Source organism: Lepidochelys olivacea (genome assembly GCF_965140295.1).
Source record: "Lepidochelys olivacea isolate rLepOli2 genome assembly, chromosome: 7".
In the NCBI taxonomy this organism is placed as follows: domain Eukaryota; kingdom Metazoa; phylum Chordata; order Testudines; family Cheloniidae; genus Lepidochelys; species Lepidochelys olivacea.
This window is the reverse complement of record NC_140417.1, coordinates 102,171,721-102,191,854: the sequence shown is the minus strand read 5'-3', so window position 1 is coordinate 102,191,854 and position 20,134 is coordinate 102,171,721. Positions and strand designations below refer to the sequence as shown.

The 20,134-nt window shown below is 39.4% G+C and overlaps 1 protein-coding gene across 3 annotated transcripts in view; it reads left to right on the top strand.

Moving 5' to 3' along the window:
• The first annotated feature begins 1,348 nt into the window (after positions 1-1,348).
• Positions 1,349-20,134, top strand: part of MKI67 (marker of proliferation Ki-67) — a 41,544-nt gene continuing 22,758 nt past the window's right edge. Inside the window, exons 1-11 of one of the 3 annotated variants that reach the window (XM_084633126.1) lie at positions 1,349-1,451; positions 4,878-4,990; positions 7,563-7,644; positions 7,728-7,843; positions 9,316-9,385; positions 10,993-11,062; positions 13,043-13,291; positions 14,064-14,978; positions 15,325-15,569; positions 16,226-16,688; positions 19,651-19,766. In XM_084633126.1, coding sequence (XP_084489252.1) covers positions 4,899-4,990; positions 7,563-7,644; positions 7,728-7,843; positions 9,316-9,385; positions 10,993-11,062; positions 13,043-13,291; positions 14,064-14,978; positions 15,325-15,569; positions 16,226-16,688; positions 19,651-19,766 — 2,418 coding nt within the window. In that variant the 5' untranslated portion in view covers positions 1,349-1,451; positions 4,878-4,898. Of the gene's footprint in view, positions 1,452-1,598; positions 1,741-4,877; positions 4,991-7,562; positions 7,645-7,727; positions 7,844-9,315; positions 9,386-10,992; positions 11,063-13,042; positions 13,292-14,063; positions 14,979-15,324; positions 15,570-16,225; positions 16,689-19,650; positions 19,767-20,134 lie in introns of those variants that run through there. The other 2 variants (XM_084633127.1, XM_084633125.1) reach the window with 2 other exon arrangements.

Genomic DNA, 20,134 nt, shown 5'->3' with positions numbered 1-20,134 from the left:
AGAAAAAAAAATATGGGCCCCAATCTGATGTGCATATATGCACGTGCATGGACCCCCATTTATTTCCTGGTTTATCCCAAGCAGGTCTCTTAGCAGTAAAATGTCAATGCCATATCATCATTTAGCAGAAGGGTAGCTGCGTTAGTCTGGATCTGTAAATATAGATCATGCTCCAATCCATCTGTTAGTCTATAAAGTGCCACAAGACTCTTTTCAGAGTAGCAGCCATATTAGTCTGTATTCGCAAAAAGAAAAGGAGTACTTGTGGCATCTTAGAGACTAAGAAATTTATTTGACCATAAGCTTTCATGAGCTACAGCAAGGTGAGCTGTGGCTCACGAAAGCTTATGCTTAAATAAATTTGTTAGTCTCTAAGGTGCCACAGGTCCTGCTTTGAGCAGGGGGTTGGACTAGAAGACCATCTGAGGTCCCTTCAAACCCTGATATTCCACTATTCTAAGTACTCCTTTTCTTTTTACAAGACTCTTTGCCGCTTTTATAATATTTGTTACACCCCACTTTCTCAGGGCTGAGTCAAACAGACTAGGCCAGGCTTGGTCACCCTGGCAGAACAGGTGGTTACCTAGGGCAGAGTAAAGGCCAGTCCTTTCCAGCACCAGCGAGGGATAAACCAGTTGAGTGTCACATGCTCCACTTCACCAGGTCGGAGACAACCCCGGCCCTGGGGGCCATGGTCTGAAGGTCTCTCAGCCCTAGGAAAGGGATGCGGGGCACATATACTAGAGTCTCCCACGGCGGCCAGCAGCAGGAGCCACTCGCAAAGTCCCTCGCTCTCAGTCAGACGAAAAGGAGTGAACTTCAGCAGGGCGCGTGAGGTCCAGGAGCAGGAGCTGGGCGAAGGCTAAGGCAGGACAGGCTGGAGGGAGCGGGCTGCTGCGGAGTGGCGGTGAAGAGGCGAGGAGACGGGGGGGAATAAAACAATGCAGCGAGGCAGAGACGGAGTCTGGGGCGCGGGAAGTTAACAGCGATGGGAGGGCGGAAGGCTCCGGGGCGCGTGCGGGACAGCGGGAGGCTCCCTGTGGTGAAGGTCTGGCGGGAGCAGCGCTCAGGTTTTGCGGAAAAGATGCAGACGTACGAAAGCACTTCCCAGGCAGCGTTTGAAAGGGTTGGAGGAGGTGCGGCGATGACGCGCGCGCTAAGCTACCGCCATTCCATGCCTGTTTCCTACGGTCCGCCCCCCCTAGTCTGCTGCCAGTTTGAAACTTAAACAGCCCCAGCGCTTCCCATTGGGCCCCCTTAGCGATCACGTGATTTTGCTTCTACCACTCAGACCGTTTCGCGCGCCTTTTCGAATTGGAGTTTTCATCGACAGGTCCTGTATCCTTCCTCCTCACTCGCGCAGGAGGGAGGGAAATAAAATAGTCCTGGAAGGATGTCTGTCCTAACGGTCGAAATTTCTGTAGCTCCAGAAGGGTGATTTCTGTCAGCAGGTGAGTGAAGGAAGCCAGGCAAGTATTGTGGGGGGCTACTGGGGTTTGTTTTATGTGGTGATTGGTGAAGGGTTACGAAGGGCGGAGTGAGGCGGCCTCGGTACCGGCTCCGGCCGGCAGGAGTGCGGCGGCCGGACGAGTGACTCGCCGACTGGAGCTAAGAGTCTACGCGCGAGCGCGCGCGCGCGGAGACGCTCAGGCAGCGCGGTGAAGGGAGCGGGCTCGGGGGGCTGAATGTGGCCCGGCTGGCGAGATCTGGATGAACGGACCGTGAGGGGCAATCGGACAGGTAGGGGCCGTTCTCTTTCGCACCCCGCGTTTGAAGGGGTGCTGTGAGTGTGGTGCTCGCCGTGGTAGGTCGTTGGGGGGGGGGGTATCCCACCCCGTCTCTGTGTAGTGTCGGGAGCCGGGGTGTTTCGGAGGAGGACCGGGGTGTGAGGAAGCGGAACGAAAGAGTTATTTCTTGGTTGTGGCTGGGAATGGTAGAGGGAGCCCTAGGGGAAACGTGGGGGCGGGGGGCCGAGGTTGAACTGTGTTGATTTTGGGGAGGGGAATTGGGGGGGGGGGTTGGTCTGTGTTGGTTTTGGGGAGGGGGGGACTAGATGCTGGGGGGGGGGTAGGTTCCCAGTGGCGAGCAGCATGGATGAGTTGTGGAGTTTTCAGGGGAGAGGGTCCAACTGCTTAAATAGCTCGGGGCATGTGTGTATTGTAGCTTTTTGGTAGGTGGCTCAGGTCATGATTATTATTGTAACTGTCAGAGTCTCCTCACCTTGACATTGACAGTCTCATTTCAAGCAGAGCCTATGCTGATTTGTCATTTTCTCTAGAGGTTCTCCTCCAACTGGTTCTAACAATGTCTCGGTGTGGTTGACATATAATCCCTCCTCTCTGTGTCTTGTTTTTGTTTTTAACTACTGTACATAGGCGCATCAGGCTGTCCCCTAAAATCCTCCGAGAGTATTTCTTTGCAAATGATGAATTAGTTTAGAAACCTGTACAGATGGTGTGGCATTTTATTTTATGCTTGCATTGGCCTGAATCCTCAAGCTGGGGGACAATTAGGATAAGTGTTTAAGAAATCTCATTTAAATTCATACAGCACAAAAATGAAGAGTCTGTTAAAGAGACACTATCAAATTTGGCACAATATTTGGAAATTTTAAAAGCAATCTTAAAAAAAATGAGAAAGATGGGAATTCATGTTTACAAAAAAATAGGAAAGATGAGTACTTTTAACGGAGTCCATTCCTTGTTTTCAGTTCTAATACTGCAGTTTTGTGCTGGTGCATGAATCTAAAATTGAAGTGGATCAAAACCAACTGAAACTACCTGTTCTGTTGTCCTTGTGAGGAGGGATATATGAAAAAGTGTGAAAAGTAAATGGTCTTATACATTTCTTTCAGTTTAAATAATGTAAGGTGGTTTTTGTAACATAGGGATGTTATGGATGCTTGATTTTTTTTTAATTATTATTTATTAATTATTAATTTATCCTTTAAGTAGTATGCCACAATAATGTGAAATTAAAAAAAAAACTGCTTTGAAAAGGGCTTTCTGCTCCCATCTTTTCAGCATCAGAGAAACTGGCCCTATATAGGGGAACAGTTAAAGTAAACTCAGTAAATAGAAAATGTGGTTTTCAAGTTATCCCTTAATTATATGTTTACCTGCAACTTTTAACCTGAATGTCCTGCAAATTTTAATGCTCAAAATTGTATTACAACTAATCTCAAATTAGGCAGTCATTCTTTTCCAAATGATTGAGATTTGGAAGGGCTGTTTTTGTAATATACACAACTTTACACAGGCACAGGCACTTTAAAAAGTCATGCATTTATTTGAAAATTTGTTCACTATTGTAACATCTTACATTTATATAACTGAGAGAAATGGAAGAAAAGTTTGCATTTGTTTTTTTCTTTTCAGTGCATATGACAGCATTTTGTCATACATGTGCATTCAAATTATTTCCTTTTTTGTATAGTCATTTTCCCCTGTTTGAATGAGAGACACACAGCATTAGAGAGGGGGAAACATTTCGGCACATAGGAAAGCTAATAATCATAAAAACATTAAGAATAGTTGGGAGCAGATTTTATATCTGAAAGAACTTTCAAGTCACATTCATTTATATCAATATAGTTTATATTGCCCCCTTTTAAAGCATTCAGTTATGGAAACGTTGTGATACTTAGACACCAAAAATATGTAAAGATAGAAAAGTAATTTTTTACATCAACCTGATACAGTTACTCATGGGGGAATTCTGCACCAAAAAAATTTAAAAATATGCGCCAAAAAAAATATGCGCACAATATTTTAAAATTCTGCACGTTTTGTCAAAAATAACAGTGTAACAATACCAGTCTCAATTATTTTGGTAATTTATTTCAAAATAACTGTAAGCAACTATGTCTGTAACAATATAGACAACAAAAAAGATTCAGGAAATGTGTTTTGACAAATAGATTTCTTATTAGGCATATTAATACACAACTCTGAGTAATAATTCATGTAAACTATCATGCAGAAATGTATTTCCCACACCCCTCAGAAGCAGTGCAAAGGCCTGGGAGAGTCAGGTGTAAAAGAGGAGCTGAGGGGGAGGGAAGTAATTGCTGGGAAAGAGCCTGGGTGTGAACTTGGAGGGTTGTTGGGTTTGAGTGGGAAAAGTATGGAACAGGGTTTTTTGTGGGTGTGGGGAGGGATTGTTAGGGAGCTTCCCCCATGCAGACCCTGTATGACACCCAGCTTGTCTCATTCAGTCAGGCACATGTGTCCCTGTACTGCTCTATCTCCATGTATCCTTGCACCCCTACTTAGCCACCTCCTCATCCCCCCATCTCCATGTATCCCTCCTCTCCCGGTCCCTATGTGGCCCTGCACTCCCACTCCCATTCAGCTCCTGCCCCAGTCTGTCCCCCTCTCTAGCTCTTCTGAACCCCAGTCTGTGACCCCCCCCCCCGCCCCCCAAGCAACCCAATAACACCTGCCTCCCAGCCTGGCCCCACGGGCAGGACGCTGTGAGGCAGGCACCCTCTTTCTTTTCCCTATCCGCAACTAGGGCTGCTCCCTGCTGGGAGTGGCTGCTTTCTGTTCTGGCACCACAGTGGCCCCTTGTGAGTGAAAGGAGTATCTGCAGCACCTTTCCATCAGAATGTGTTTTCTGTTGGGGGAAACAGTTCTGCATGGCCCATGAATTCTGCGTGTGTGCCTTTCTATGAACATCTGCCGACTTTCACCTCCTGTTAATAGGTATCATTTAACAGTTCCCACGAACGCTTGTGAGTGAAAAAACGTTGGGATCCTTCTTCATGTAAATTGTAGAGAATTTGTCTTTTGAACATAATTTATATAACCAAGGTACCTATGTTCATAAATATGTAGATCTTAATTTGCGGTAGTAAATTTGACATTCCGTTACAGGTAAGACTTCCAGTTTCAAAGATGCCACTCTTTGGGAAAATTGTTGTTATTAAACGGAATGGGACCGATGGAATCCATTTTCCACTCACTGCAAGTTCTTGTTTATTTGGAAGGTAAGAATTGGTAATGTTAGAAATTATTTATATACATCAAGAGAACATGTTATTAACATTTTCTTAGTGTTATATTTTTCTTTATTTTACAAGCTTTGCTGTTTAATACAAATAAATGTTTGAATATTTGCAAGTAGTGGAGAATGTTTAATGAAGGAAAAAAAGCTCAAGCTAGTTCCCAGGATAAACCGTTGAATTTCCACCCTCTGACTGCACGACATAGCTGCTTGTCTCAGCTTCACTCTGTAGTAAGGGGGAATCTAGAGGATGCAGGGAGCTTGTGGGGAAGAAAAGTCCCAACTGGATTCATGCTTGGCCAGCTGGGGACAGAGGCCTAATAAGAGGGAGGAGGTCACTAAAGGAAAGAACCAAGGCTGAGCTGGGACTAGAGGTAAAAGTCAAAAGAGGTCTTTTGCTGCCATTGGGGTTACAGACTGAGTCAGTACATTGTGGTACAGTGTACCAGCCCATCTCTTGAACTCCTGTTTTGCTCTTTTGAATCTATGCTTTCATTTAAAAAAATGAACAGAAATGAAGAGTAACTCTATAGTTGTTATGGTTTCAAAAGAAAACGTAAAAAGTGTCAGAGTGAAACTAATGAAGAGATATCTGTATGAGTCTGCAGAGAGCATGAAATAGCTCTGAGAGGTGTGTACTGCATCATTTCTGTTAAGTGTGTTACATACTCAGTGATAACAATTAAATGTCAGCATTAACTATTTCATTCCTCATGTAAGAAAGGGGAGGAAAAATTGTAGATTTATGCAATTTGCTGAGATCGACAGCCTGATTTTTGGTGCTCCAAGTGACTTTAGGGATATTTCTTTTACTGCCAATCAAAAAAAAGAATCAAGCCCAAGGAGTCTAACCAGAACCCATGGGCAGATGCAAGCCTTGCCAAAAAGGAGCCAAGCTCAAGGAGCTCTGAGAACATAGATGATCATATTTTGAACATCTGTAAAATATACTTTGAGTGGCATCTTATTTGGACTACTCTCTTATGTGGAAATGGTATTCTGAATAGCTGGCAAGCTGCTCAGGCAGGAAGGGGCAGGTTGAGAAGTCAGCATGCTGATGTGTGATGTTTGTTACTAAGCGTGAACAGAAGTTGAGCTGACCTTAGAACTAACACAAATTTTCTTAAAAGTTGATAAATTGTTTTATACAGTATATGAATTTTTTGAATGTTACTCAAAGAAAAAGTGAAACAAACATAGGTTTGTGTATTTGAATATTAGAGCACCAAACAAATACTAAAATTTGAGTTTTGAATATAACACTTTATTTTATACTGGAAGGGGAAATTGATTTAGTAGACAGGGTACAGCTAGCTGGATCCTGTTCTCTGAAACCCTCCCCCCTTCATGGCCCTGATCGTCTACACTGCAATTTTATAGCCCCAAAAGCCTGTGTCAGCTGACTCAGGCCAGCTGCTGCTGGGCAGTGGGATCTTTTATTGCAATGTAAACATACACTAAATGCCATGGCTGGGAGCCTTATATAAAACCCCAATCCTGCAGTCAAATCCACTATAGGACTCCTCTGTTCACGTAGACCCCATTGGTTTCAGTGGGGTTGTTCATGTGTCTGCACTGATCCAATTCTAAGATGAGGGCCTGCAATTTTAAAGTTCCCTAATATTTAGTTTCTACCAAATATACATAGGTAAATCTGTCATGACTCCAAACTCAATCTGGGATCTGAAAGTTAAGTTGTGTTCTTTGTGTTGCACATATTAGCAGCAAGAAAGATTTTGTAGGCCTAAGTTTGCCTCTGACTTCAAATTTGGCCATGCAACTGGAATTTAGTAAATAATTCTGATGATATGAGCCAGAATAGATAAATGCATTTCTTACTTGCAATCCTTAGATTTCATGTTTCTTTCTCTGCTTCCTCTATTTTTTTCTGTCCTTTTAAATTTCAGGACTGGTTCTTTGACTGCTTTAGATGTTAGCACCAAAACCAAACACAATACCCTAAAAGTACCTAAGCAGTTTTGCCAGTGCTTTCTTTTCTCTTGTATTGCAGCCAGGAATTAAGTACTAATGATATGAATCCTGTAATCTGAAAGGAATACTCTGATAATGTAGGGATATGCGTGGATAAATACCTAACAGAATATCATTCACTAAAGCTGTTAAGCTAGAGTAAATATCTGATTGAAAAGCAACATTTGTGGGAGAGAGAAATCTTCTGTGACTTAGTTATTTTGTCTTTGATTTTTGGGAAACTTTCCACTGTTGCTAGCAATAGCGGTACTGCAACAGTGCTTGTGCAGTAGTGAAAGATTTTTCAAAATTGTCTTTGTACGTGCAACTGGTGGACATATCCAGCCAATTCTTAGTTTAAGAAGCTGTACATTTTAATAGTGTATATTTAGTTTAAAATTTGCTTTAGGTTTTCTCAGTGCTTGTGCTGACTTTAAATATTTTTATATTGCATTTTCAAACAGCATCATAACATTTTTGCAGATATTAAATGATCATGTGTTCAGAAGCAAATTCTCTAAAATAAAGTTCTTCTGTTCTCTTAATTACTTGCTTAAAACTAAAGTTGTGCTTTTCAACCAAAGGAAAACGGAGTGCGATATCCGCATACAGCTGCCTCAAGTCTCAAAAGAACATTGTAAAATTGAAGTCAATGAGAACAAGGAGGTAAGTTTTGTTTTTAATTGTATTATATTCCATCACTGCATTTCTTCAGATTACTGAACTAGCTATTTTTGTTTCATTTGTAGGCAATCTTGATTAATTTAAGTACTGTAAATCCAACGCAATTGAATGGTAACAGTTTTCAGCAACCTGCACATCTGAAGCATGGAGATGTGTTCACTATTGTTGATCGTTCTTTCAGGTCAGTAACAATGAAGGAGGCAAGCAACTATGACACTGATTCTGCATTGAAATCTGAAAAAGCACACTCTTACATCTCCAAGGAGCTCCATTGATTTCAGTGGTGCTCCCTAAGGACATAGGGGTCCACCTACCCACATCTCATTGTGGGATCAGAGACAGAGGTTTAATCTGAGGTTGACACATTTTCTTCTTACTCCCTAAAATAAATTTTAATTTAATTTCATGCTTCATATTTCCTTAAAGAGTTTCTGCATAGTATGATCAGAAAGCTGAGCTGTTAAAGCATTATGTCACCTTTAAACTATTTACCAATAAGCTATTCATGACAGTATTGTCTTGATATCTTGGTGTGACTTTCTCCTAAGGTTAGATGTGTTGTATTAATTCAGATGGAATATCTGGGCTAAAGGGTAAAAGGTGTTGTTGTAATGCCGTCACTGTCCAACATTAAACCGTGTTCAACAAGGTTTGGAGTTTGGTATATAGAGACCACAGCCTGCTTAGTACCATGGCAAACACACCATTAAAAATCGTTTTAACCTTTTATTAAGATAAAGAAATGAAGGGAAAAAAAGTTGAAACACTTTGAAATGTAGACTACTAAGTAAGGCTTTCATTTTAAAAACATCCCTTTTTTCCCTTTAGCTGGAGAGAAATTTTAGCAGGAAAATCCTCCTTGTTTGACATCTCTCAGACTTAAATTGTAATAATTGTCCTTTGAGGGGAAAAAAGAAGTTAGTTGAGAGCTGTTGCTGCTGTTGTTAAAGTCTAATTGTGTTCCATCTCAGGGGGTGGTTGGGATTTGACGAGCTGGCAGAAGTGGTGATATCATCTGGTTCCCTTTCTCTGGCCTGGTCTGATCAGGACATCTCTCAGGATCAGAATGATGAAGGCTTAGGGTCGCAGGAGATGGCGGGGTGAAAACCATGATACGAAGCTTGCTCCACTAGCCAATTTTTTCTCCAAAATTTCTTTCTTTAAGGACCCCAAAAAAGTAGCGGTGGGTCGAATAGCTCTTCCTGCATTATTTTGTCCAACAATTAGGCCTAGTTTCTGATGTACCAATTTTGGTTCAGAGTTCTCATGTTTACCAAGCTTGATCTTAACACGGTCCTTGAGTTATATCAGTAGGCCTTTTTGTTTGCATTAATTCAGTCTGTCTCCTTTTTATGCCTTTTCCCATGAACAATTGTTCCTATAGGTTATTGTGATATCTTATGAATTTTCACATACTTTTTACAGTTGAGCTCACAATTAGGGTAGATTTGTAGGCTCAATTATTACAACAGACTTTTGGAGAAAAATTCACAACTATGCCTCGGTGCAATTTATAACCAGTTAAATAATGGTATTGCTGGAAGGGGACAATTACTACAGAGTTTAAGTAAGGGTTTATGTAAGTTTTACAGTTAGCCATCATAAATGTAACATAAGCAAAGAGGTTGTTTCCTTCTATTAAATTTTTTTCAGGTTTGAATATCTGCCTCAATCAAGGCCAAGAAAGAGACTTTCTAGAACTCCAAAAAATGAAACCCTACAGGTAATTTTAAGGCCACTGACTACATTTGCTGAACATATGCATGGTGTCATCTGTCATGTCATATTAGTATTGGTTCAGTGATTTATCTTCCCCTTCCTATTAGCTTGGCATCACACACTAATCCAGTGATTGAAGCTGTGAAGAAACTCTTGAGAAATATTGTTTTCTTACTATTTACTAATTCATATTGGCTTATGTCAGTTTTCAGCAATGTAAATATTTAATTATAATATTCTAAACTGTTATCAGCAGAACTAAGGATTATTTTTTAAAAACAGTTTGGCTGTTTTAAGAGAGGATGGGTACAGGGGTATTGAGACATTTGAGATCCTTGTACCTTAATTTTTACATTTTAAAGAATTACAGGAGTAAATCATAGCTGTACGTCCCTGCGTCAAAGTATTTCTAGTGTCCTGCTTCCAATATAATCTTATTCTGAATAGCAGTAATGAGTAATGCAGTGTTGTTAATGACGTGTCTCCATCTTCCTGGCCAATGACAATCTAAAGGAGTTAAGTTAGCACAAACTGGGAAGCTTGTCCTCAAGACTGTGAGCAGCCTCTTTTTAGAAAATAATCTGTGATTGTTACTCCATGTGCCCATTACATTAAAGTAATGTTTAAGTCTCTCTAAAGATTGATCAAAGCATAAAATTTTAAATTTTATCTTCATGACTAGCAGGTTTTGTTAACCTTTTCTTTTACAGTCTTTTGCCCATATTATCAATATACTTGTTGAAATGAGTATCTTGTAGGAGTATTGTTAATCAGCAGATTGTCATGAACATTGAAACACTTATGTAGGCTGCAATTCTTATATTTAAACTAGTAGCTGAAAGCCCATATTGTCTTATAGGTGAGGTACTTGAGCCAAGTAATCCATCGTCTGTGCAGTGTCCTGCATATAACTAATGAAATAGTTGCATGCAAATTAGCTGGGGAATAAGGGTGGTGATTGTTACCTCTGATATCACAATGATCTAGGACTTTAGCATGGGATAAGTAGATGCCCACTGTAGCTGAAAGCTTGTGCTGTTGCACAGATGTAATTCAAGAAGTCAAAATTACTGAGAACTTAAACTGGATTGTAACACACCACAAATGCCAGTGATGATTGAACCTGATATTCTAAACAAAGAACTCTCAATCATGCTTGTAGTTGTTTCCGGTGCTTCACGCTGGCTCAACAGACATTCCAGGCTTTACGGTGACAATCCTGGCCTCTTATTATATTGATGAGCAGGCTGTCTTGAAGTCTAATAAGCATATCATCTCAGTTTGGTTTAATTATCAGAATTTAGCTGTAATGCATGCTCAGGCTACAGATTCTTTTGGAATTAATGACTATTCCAAAAAAATAAGAAACTATAAAACTGTCTTCAGGAGCCTCAGATGTCTTACTCAAGTAGTAACCTGTGTGACCAACTTCAAATACTGTGCAATTTCATATAATGCATGGATTTAAATTTTTGTATGCCTGGTGCTCAATTAAAATTTGTCTTGGTTATGAAGAGGGGCCAAATTCTGTAATCTTCTGAAAATGTGGAGTAGAAAACTGTATTTGTGATAAAATATGTTGCTTTATCGTAACACTGTACAAATTTACAGGTTCTTCATGTTCAGCAGGTGGCAGAAGTGGAATTACAGAGCCCAAGATCTAAAAGTCCTCAGACCTCTGGTTGGTAGCTGTTTCATGTAGTTTGCTTTTTTCAATATTATATAGTCACATTTTATTCTTAGCATGCTTGCAAAAAGAAGATGGGAAAATGTCAAAAGATTCATTTTACAAGTCAACCTGTTACTTCAGTTGAACTTTATTTTAATAGGTTTCAGAGTAGCAGCTGTGTTAGTCTGTATTCGCAAAAAGAAAAGGAGTACTTGTGGCACCTTAGAGACTAATAAATTTATTTGAGCATAAGTGCATCCGATGAAGTGAGCTGTAGCTCACGAAAGCTTATGCTCAAATAAATTTGTTAGTCTCTATGGTGCCACAAGTACTCCTTTCCTTTTTATTTTAATGTTACTGAATAGATAATTAGATTTTGCAGACCAAATTCTGCTTTTTAGAGGCATTAAATAAGTATAATTGAGGACAAAAATTAACCACTGCAATTAAAATTTCACTAATTCAGTTGATGTCTGAGGTACAAAAGAATCATTACTCTCCACAGCAAATGTTATATCTGCTCTTGAGTGCTAATAGGAAGAGAACATTTAAAAAAGAAAATGGATTATAAAGTTCCAACTTTTGGATGCACCCAGGAAACGGATCCATCGATTCCAAAGATGCCATTTATAGTTGCTTTTTGGAGTAGAACTGCACATTTTAGCCTACAAGTCTATGTGTACTCTAGGCTTTTTCTTAAATTCTCTGCCACAAGTGCAGCTCCACTAGTATAGTGCAAATGCAGAGGTACTGTGGGCTTTCTACACTAGTATTTAACCCTGAGCAAGTCTAGAGAATACAGTGATTCAAAATCTGTGCTAGCATTGCTACCTTTTCTTACCAGCAGTAGATGGAGAAATTGAGGCTTTGTCTATACTAGGACCAGTTGACTGATGTACTTGGTCAGTGGAAAGTCTCCATTCATCCACACAGATTTGCTACAATGGGTTTTTCAGTGAGGGTCAATCATTGCAAGTTATCCCAGTATCCAGTCTCAACTGGTGTTAGCACAATAGATTAAGTACCTATTGTGGACACATCCCGCTATCATGGTAACACTGTCACCACAAAAGGTCTTCCCACTTCTGACCCATAATGCAATAATCTCTCCTGAAGCGTCCTGTCTCTTCATACCACCACCTGTTTTCATAGTCCACAGTCTAGGGATCACCTTGTCCACAATAATTCTATAGTACATTCTGCACGGAGCTCAGTTTGAGCTATTTTCATTGCAAAATGTGCTTTTTTCTCCCCACAAAAAAAGATTTTATAGAGAAGCTGTTATATACTTCAGCATGGTCCTTTGAGAGATCCTGGACCATCATTTTTCTGTGGGGTGAGGAACTTGTCCAATCACAGCAGGGAAGTCCAGCATTTGTCAGCAGCGATCCAAGCTGGCCTCAAGCAATGCTGAGACAAGGGGAAGGACCCCAGTGGCAGTTGCCACAATCATGCATCACAGAATCAATGTAGATGCCAGGCAAAACTGGTTAATTTACCGTGGTAGTTCTGTATCAGTTTAAACAAACTTATTTGGAGTTTTAACAATCAGATTCATCCAACTGATTTGAAATTAGCATCCATTCACCTATCTAATGTATACAAAACCCTAAGAGGCCTGTGTGAACCATAGTGATGCAGTTATTGATTCTGCAGATAGACAATATTTCTGAGATATGACCTACTATTTCTCAATGTGGGGCTAATTCAAGGTCTAAATACAATTTAAATATCAACATAAACAATTTAACTACTGATGAATGTATTACAAAAATTCAAATAGGATTGTGAACAGAGCTTGACTAGTGGGCAAAACTTTAGTGCTGATATTTTATCTCAGCCGCTAACCCTGATTGGTGTTGCTGCCTCTTTATTCAAAAGTGCAAATCTTGTTGAAGGAGAAAACCTGTTTTTCTACCCATTTAATAACAGTCCTCCAGTTTTAAAATATATATATGTGTAAGGTTCTTTTTACCCTTTATTACTATCTAGATAAAATCATAGAATGTGAAGGCCAGAATTTTGGTGAAAATGACAAGCAAAGCACTGAGGAAGATATTTCCAGAGTTGTACCAGCCAAACAACATGCAACACCTAAATCAACATACAAAACAGCTAAATCTAACAGAAGAGAAAATGAGATGTCTCCTTTTAGCAAACTTTATGAATTGTTGAAAAATGAGATCGATGTGAAAACACAGAAAGATGGCAACGACGAGATGCCTATGCCACGACAAGCAGGTGATTTTTTTTTTTTTAAAGAGAGGATGGTGATATAATGTTGATGGCCACTGTAGGAGTTATTTATGCAGGATATTAGAACAACACTAATTTAACCATAGATTCCTTTATTAAATCCAAAGGCCAAATGGAATTTATACAATTGCTCTAAATGGGCCTACAAAGCCTAAATAAGCAATTTACTATATCCAAAGAGTAACAAAACATTCATAAGCATTTGATCAAACGGGCTAAATCCAGGGGTGCTGAGACTCATTTGTCAGCTCCAACATTATCAGGCAGGTATTAGCAGAGTTTTACTTTTTTTAATACTCTTTAACAAACAAGTCATGTCATTCCCAATTACAGATTTCAGCTAAACACCAGTTTGAGACAGTTCGCCTTTATTTCCAATCTTAATCTTGATGAGATTTAAAACTTCCTTCCCCTCTGCCCCCCAGGTCTTTCCTCCCTATCTCTTCCCCTCCTTCTTGCTGCCCAACGGTTTTTCCTTTGCATCATGGGCCCTAATTTTTGAGATAACACTGGTATGTGGGATAGAAGGTCCACATTGGCTCTTTTGTTTAAAATGATCTGCAGAGGCCTTCTTTTTAGAAACATACCCTTTTTTCATTATTTATTCTTTTAACCAGATATCCTCCCTACGTCATTCCTTCTGGCATTATATAACTCATTACTTTCAAAGCCTCTCTTTTACTTGCTATTTAGGGCCTTTCTTTACAATATATTTCTTTAACCAGATGTAAAATAACTTCTGTTATTTATTCTACAGAGACTAATGCCCAGCAAATTTCATTATTGATATTTCCATCTGGTCAAGAGACCCAAACTAAGGAAAAAGAGGCAATCATTGGTGAAGATATGGAACAGTCTGAAGTTAAAGAACAAGAAGTACACAGTGTGGAACTTAATCAGATTTCTACTGAAGGAAATAGTTCTAAGAAGACCAATGAAATAAGTTCTGCAAATTCAGATGAACCACGGACTGGACAAGATCCATCATTAGGAGTTAAAGCAACAGAAATTTCAAATGAAATTCAAAAGAAAGATGTAGTGTGCAGTAGAGTTGGTGGGAATGAATCATGTATTTTGGGGAAAAGTAATAAATATTCAAAGCAAAAGAGAAATAGTAAACAGCTTACACCAAGAAAATCCTTAAATGCAGAAGAAGTGCTAAAAGAAATTCATGATGAGACTTACTCTGTTAGCATAACTAAGGAGAGAGATTCTGAAACTGTTGAATTTTCTCCTGGGTATAGTAATTCCAAAAGCCCCAAAGGGAGCATTAGACAGGGTAAAAAAATTTCAAATAAAAGTCCATCATCAGAATTATTAACTCCGGAAAGGTTAACATCAAAAGACGCATCTTCTGCTAGTGGTAAATATCACTCTGGAGCGCGAAGGGGAAGACGAATGAGCTCTGGAAAGATGGCTGAAGAAACACTGGAGGGAGATTCATCTCAAGAACCTGACAAGAATGTAGATATTAAAGGTAGTGACGTTAAAGAAAAGCTGACCACAGAGAACTACCAACAGAAATTAGAGGTGGAAGATGCTAATATTGTACTGGGTCCTCACAGGTTGTCATCAAAAAGAAGGTGCTCTGAAAGTGATGCACTTCTGAGAGATGATGAAGTTGCATCAAAAATCAATATTTCTAGCCTACCTACTGAAGACAAAAATTCAGGTAAATACTTTGTATGGTTAGGAGCTATATTTTAAATTTATTTGGGAGAGACTATCATGTTTTATGTAAGTGAAGAAATGGTTTTTTTGCTGCACATCTATCCTTAACTATTGTATATGTAATTATGGCTAACCATAATTAATACATTGAAATTGTTTGAGAAAATGTGAATGTAACTACATCTGCTGAATTAATTGTGCAAAAACTAAGTTATAAGGATTTGTGCTCATTGTGGCTTGAAATGTGCTTCAGACTTTAAAATGAGTAAAAATTAATTTCTAATTTATATGCTGTAATGTTTGACTCTTCATATATAAAGAAATTTTTCAATTGTAATTTTTAAAAGGGGAGACAAAGAGGTTACCTCAAAAGCGGAAAAGTGGAGAACTTGAGTTATTACATCAGCCTTTTGGGAAAAGAAAGAGAGTGTCCTTTGGTGGTCATCTCAGTCCTGAACTTTTTGATAAAAGTCTGCCACCCAATTCACCACTTAGAAGAGGTGCAATTCCAGCAAGGTTAAGCTTACCATTTGGAAATTCACCTCGTGCAGTTCTGAAGAAGGGCCAGGGATTCAAACGTCTTGTAATCAAGGTAAACTTTAAAGATGAAAATTTAAACATTACCAAGGAAACAAAATAGAAATTTCGAGTTTGAAAATTACAAAAAGGCATACATGAGATGTAGATACTGTACCTTCAGTAGATAGTATTTAAATACAGCTATTTCCGGTGTAGCTAGCTCTTCAGTATTTTTGAACTCCCATGTTTGAAGGCCAGCTCATCAGTATCTTATTTGAGATTGTATTTTTACTATAAATTACATATTAACTGGAATTGACATTTATTGGGAAACTATCATAATTTGGACTGAAAATTGACTAAAGGAATAAAATGCTTGAAGCTACAAAACAACAAATTAATTGTAGCCTGAAAATGTTTATCCATTGCTTCCACCAATCTGTGAATTAAGTTTAGTAAAAGATATGTATCAAACTTAATGTAACAGCTTTTTAAAACTGAAATTTTAACTTACATTTAGGAAATAAATGATTTACTTCAGTTCTCATTTCTTACCCTTTTTACAGCTGGTTTGAAATGAAAATGTTGAACATCTTTTTAATTTCCAAGTTTTATTTTAAATGAGTAAAAGCTTGTTTCAGTTAATTTGATACATTGAGCGTGTGCTTTTCAGAATTAGGTGAGAATTTGTATTTCTACTTTGTGAGAAATTTTTTTTAATCCTATCAGGATCTTTCAGAGCATTTGCAGAGACAAAAATCATCACAAAGAAACTTGCCCGCCAGGAGGTCCCCGGCTGCCTCACCGCCCGCCAGGAGGTCCCCGGATGCCTCGCCGCCCGCCCTTAAAAAAGCGTCACCTAAGCTCACTGCAAACTCCCCATCAAATACACCATACACAAAAGGACGTTTCTCTATTTCTCACATTAGCACACCATCTCCTACTTCAAAGAAGCAGGGTACTGCTGCAACAGAAGTTAAGGAAAGCGAGAGAGATTTTATTGGAGTCAAGACACCTGAATCTTTTCATATTAACCAGGAACATCAGATGTCTGTGCCAACTACACCTAAACAATTAATAAGGCGTAGTGTAAGATTTTCTGCGAAGAGAACTCCCATGAAGAGGAGGAGTGATGCTGTGGAAACAATTCATTCTAAAAGAAGAAGTGGTGCTTCTAAAGCCAATTTGCTAGGTTTGTTTAAGTAGTTGATTTTGGAGACTATTAGTGCTTTTTTAAAAACTGAACAGAAGCCATTAATTCATGCATATGCATTATGATATTCTTTAATTACATATCACACATACTATATTTTCTACATGACCCCTACTAGGGATGTAAACAGTTAACCGGTAAGCATTAAGCTTACCGGTTAACCAAAGTTTGTTAATACTGGCAGCCCCATGTTGGACCCCAGCTACGCCGCACCAGCCAGCGGGAGCCCAGCCCCGGCTATGCCAGCCCCCTCCAGCTACTTCAGTTAACCAAAATAATTTTAATCGTTTAACCAGTTAACTTTAACCAATATTTACATTCCTAACCCCTACCTTTTTCAGTGCACAGGATGAATTTTATCCTCATCATTCAGTATGTGATGCTATGTGTTATTTTCTGTACATCCAAACCTTGCACTGAATATAGCTTTGAAGAGTTTAAGGCTGGAAAGGATCATTAGATTATCTAGTTTGCCCTCCTGTATATAACAGGCCATTACATTTCACCCAGTTATCTCTGTATTAAGCCGAATAACTTGTTTGACTAAAGCATAACATCCAGAAAGGCATCCAGATTGGAGTTGGAGAAACCACCATTTTCTTTGGTAGTTCATTCCAATGGTTCATAACCCTCACTAGTAAAATTTGTGCCTTGAATTTGTCTGACTTCAGCTTCTAGCCACTAGTGGCTCTTATGCATTTCTCTGCTGGATGAGAGCCCTTTGGTATCTGGTATTCTCCTAGTGAAAGGTACTTATGCAGTATAATCAAGTAATCTCTCAACTTTTCTTTTCTTTTCTTTTTTTTTTAAATTAACTAAATGTATTGAGCTCTTTGAGTCTCTCATTGTAAGTTTTTTTCATTTTTGTGGCTTTGTGTGTCTACTCTCAAATTTTTTAAGATCCTTTGTAAAATGTGGACATTAGAACTGTAGCAGTATTCTAGTATCTGTATCATCAGAGGTAAAATCACTTCATTACTCCCCTGCATTGTGAGTAGAATAGAATAGAATAGAATCCATTTCACCAAGGTGACATTCAGTTATCTTGTAACCACAAGAACATCCTTTCTGTTCCTGCAGTCCTCCTGCTTGGGTCACTACATACTTACAACTTCTGCAACAAATGAGGCAGGTGTCCTGCATCATTCTGTGCATAGGATGAATGGTGCTCAAGGAGTTAATCAGTTGTCTACAGGAGTCCTTTGTGGGGTGGGGGGGAAGAGAGTTAAATAGTTATGAACATGTAATTAATAACTATCATAATACATATACCAAATGGACTGAATTAAGAGTGCATGGAAAATCTTATGTCTGGTAGTCCCCAACTTTTTATTGCTTGATTTTGTAATCTAATAATTCTTTAGAAATAGTTTTAAATGTAATTTAATCAGCTTTTAAAAAATGCAAACTGAAAAGATAAATTCCATCTTTTGGAATCATATTCCCCTTCCAGCCCCCTGGATCAGCATCATAATCGGAACTTTTAGATACCCAGTACAGACCTTAACCAGCAGAGCTAATAGTAACTGGTAGTAGGAGTAGGCAGTTATCTTTTGTGAGCCAGACACTAGATGCAGAGGATATACACCTTGCCAGTGGATTTTGCAGCTATTTGCTGACAGAGGAACTTGGCCGTTTGGATATCCTGTCTCTTCCTTTCCTCTCTTCACCCTCCTCCCACTGCCTTCAGGTTATGGAGAAGTGTGTGCTGTAGTGGTAGTATAAACCAGTAGTTCTCAATCTTTTTGAGCACAGGACCCATTTATAGATGTGTATGGTCTGTTGCAACCCAATAAATAGTCTAGGGTGGAGACCTGGGGTGGTTTCGGTTGGGACCTGCCCAGCACTCACAATGGCAGCTCCTGAGCTGTGGGCTGGCTGGGCTTGGCTCATGACTCTGGGCATGGCATTCTCTAGTGTTGCAGTGCTGCTTAGGTTCACCCCACTCCCATAACTGGATCAAATTTGTGTGAATGGAGTTGCAACCAGGCTCATGAGGTGGCAGTGCCACTCACTCAGATTTGGCCTATCCAGAGTCTTGTCATCATGATGCTGGGACCCCAGAGGTTGCAGTGCCTGGAGCAGCTCACCTAGCCCAAACAACCCTGTGGGACAGGAGCTGCCATTGTGGTGACCCAATTTTGGGTCCAGATCCATAGGTTGATAAACCCTGCTGTAGATCTTTCTGCTCTTATCCTTACCGGTCTTCTCCCTCTGCTCCTATCCTTGTATCTTGTTCTGTTCCCACTTTGCTCCTGTCTGTCCTTACCTTTCCTGTTCCCTTTCTGGCTATTATCTCTAGAGGAGCAATTGTAGAATATTTTGCTCAGTCCTGGTCAGGAGCATGCTCAGTGTGGCTGGCACAGGGCTTGATGGAGACAGCCATACCCAATGTAGATGAAGTCTTTGGTTAATTTTGTTGCCTACCTCTAATAAACCTCTGAGCATGTGCGTGCCAATAGCAATTATCAGAAGCCTATAATTCTGCCAAAATCGGGTGGATTTTCACAAGAACCAGCAGCTGGCACCTCGGATCTCTGCCAAATTTCAAGTCCTTGCTCCGAACCATAGAGACTAGAGTTTCTGTGGAATAAGCATAAAAATATAAAAGGTCTATTTTTCCCTGTCCTTGTTCTTGGAAATGACTAAACCACTTTTACTGAAACGTATATCTCAGCATACGTGTCATAAAAAAAAAAATTCAAATGATTAAAGTTTTGCAAAGATATAAGCAACTGAAAATAGGGCCTTACAATGGAAAGTGTTATACAACCTCAAGTCTAAGTGTTATTGCCACCTCCACCTGTAATTACCAATCTCCTGAGCCAAGTTCCATAGCAAATGTAATTTAAATATGGGAATTATGAGGAAATAACTCTGGACTGCTGTTTGCACCTTGAGAACTGTTCTCAATCTTTTTTTTTTTTTTTTTGCTTTCCAGTTGCAAAATCTTGGGCAGAAGTGGTGAAGTTGGGTGTTGCAAGACCGCAAGTAAAAGCTGTTAAAAAATGTGTTCTCAAAGGAAAATCAGCCAAGAAGTTAACAAAATCACCCAAGGTATTTTTATTTAAAATAAACCATACTATTTTCTGAATGCATAGCCTCATCGGCTTTTAGTACATTGTTAGTAGCTAGGTGTGTTTCAAAATCTTCCTTGTCCGCCAAATAGCCTTTGAGCACTGATATACATCTCCTGGATGACTCTAAATGTGCTAGATTCCAAACATTCTTTCTTGATTAGTGAAAGGACAGGGCCAAATTTGCACCATTTTTCATTGTATTGATATATTAAATACAGGATTTAATTGAAACTAAAGAATGTGTACCTTTAAAATATTTTGATATCCACAGTGAGATATAGTATCGTTCAGCAGAACTAGTGTAAGAGACAAGGTTATCAGTGATCTCAAACTCAAAATTATAAT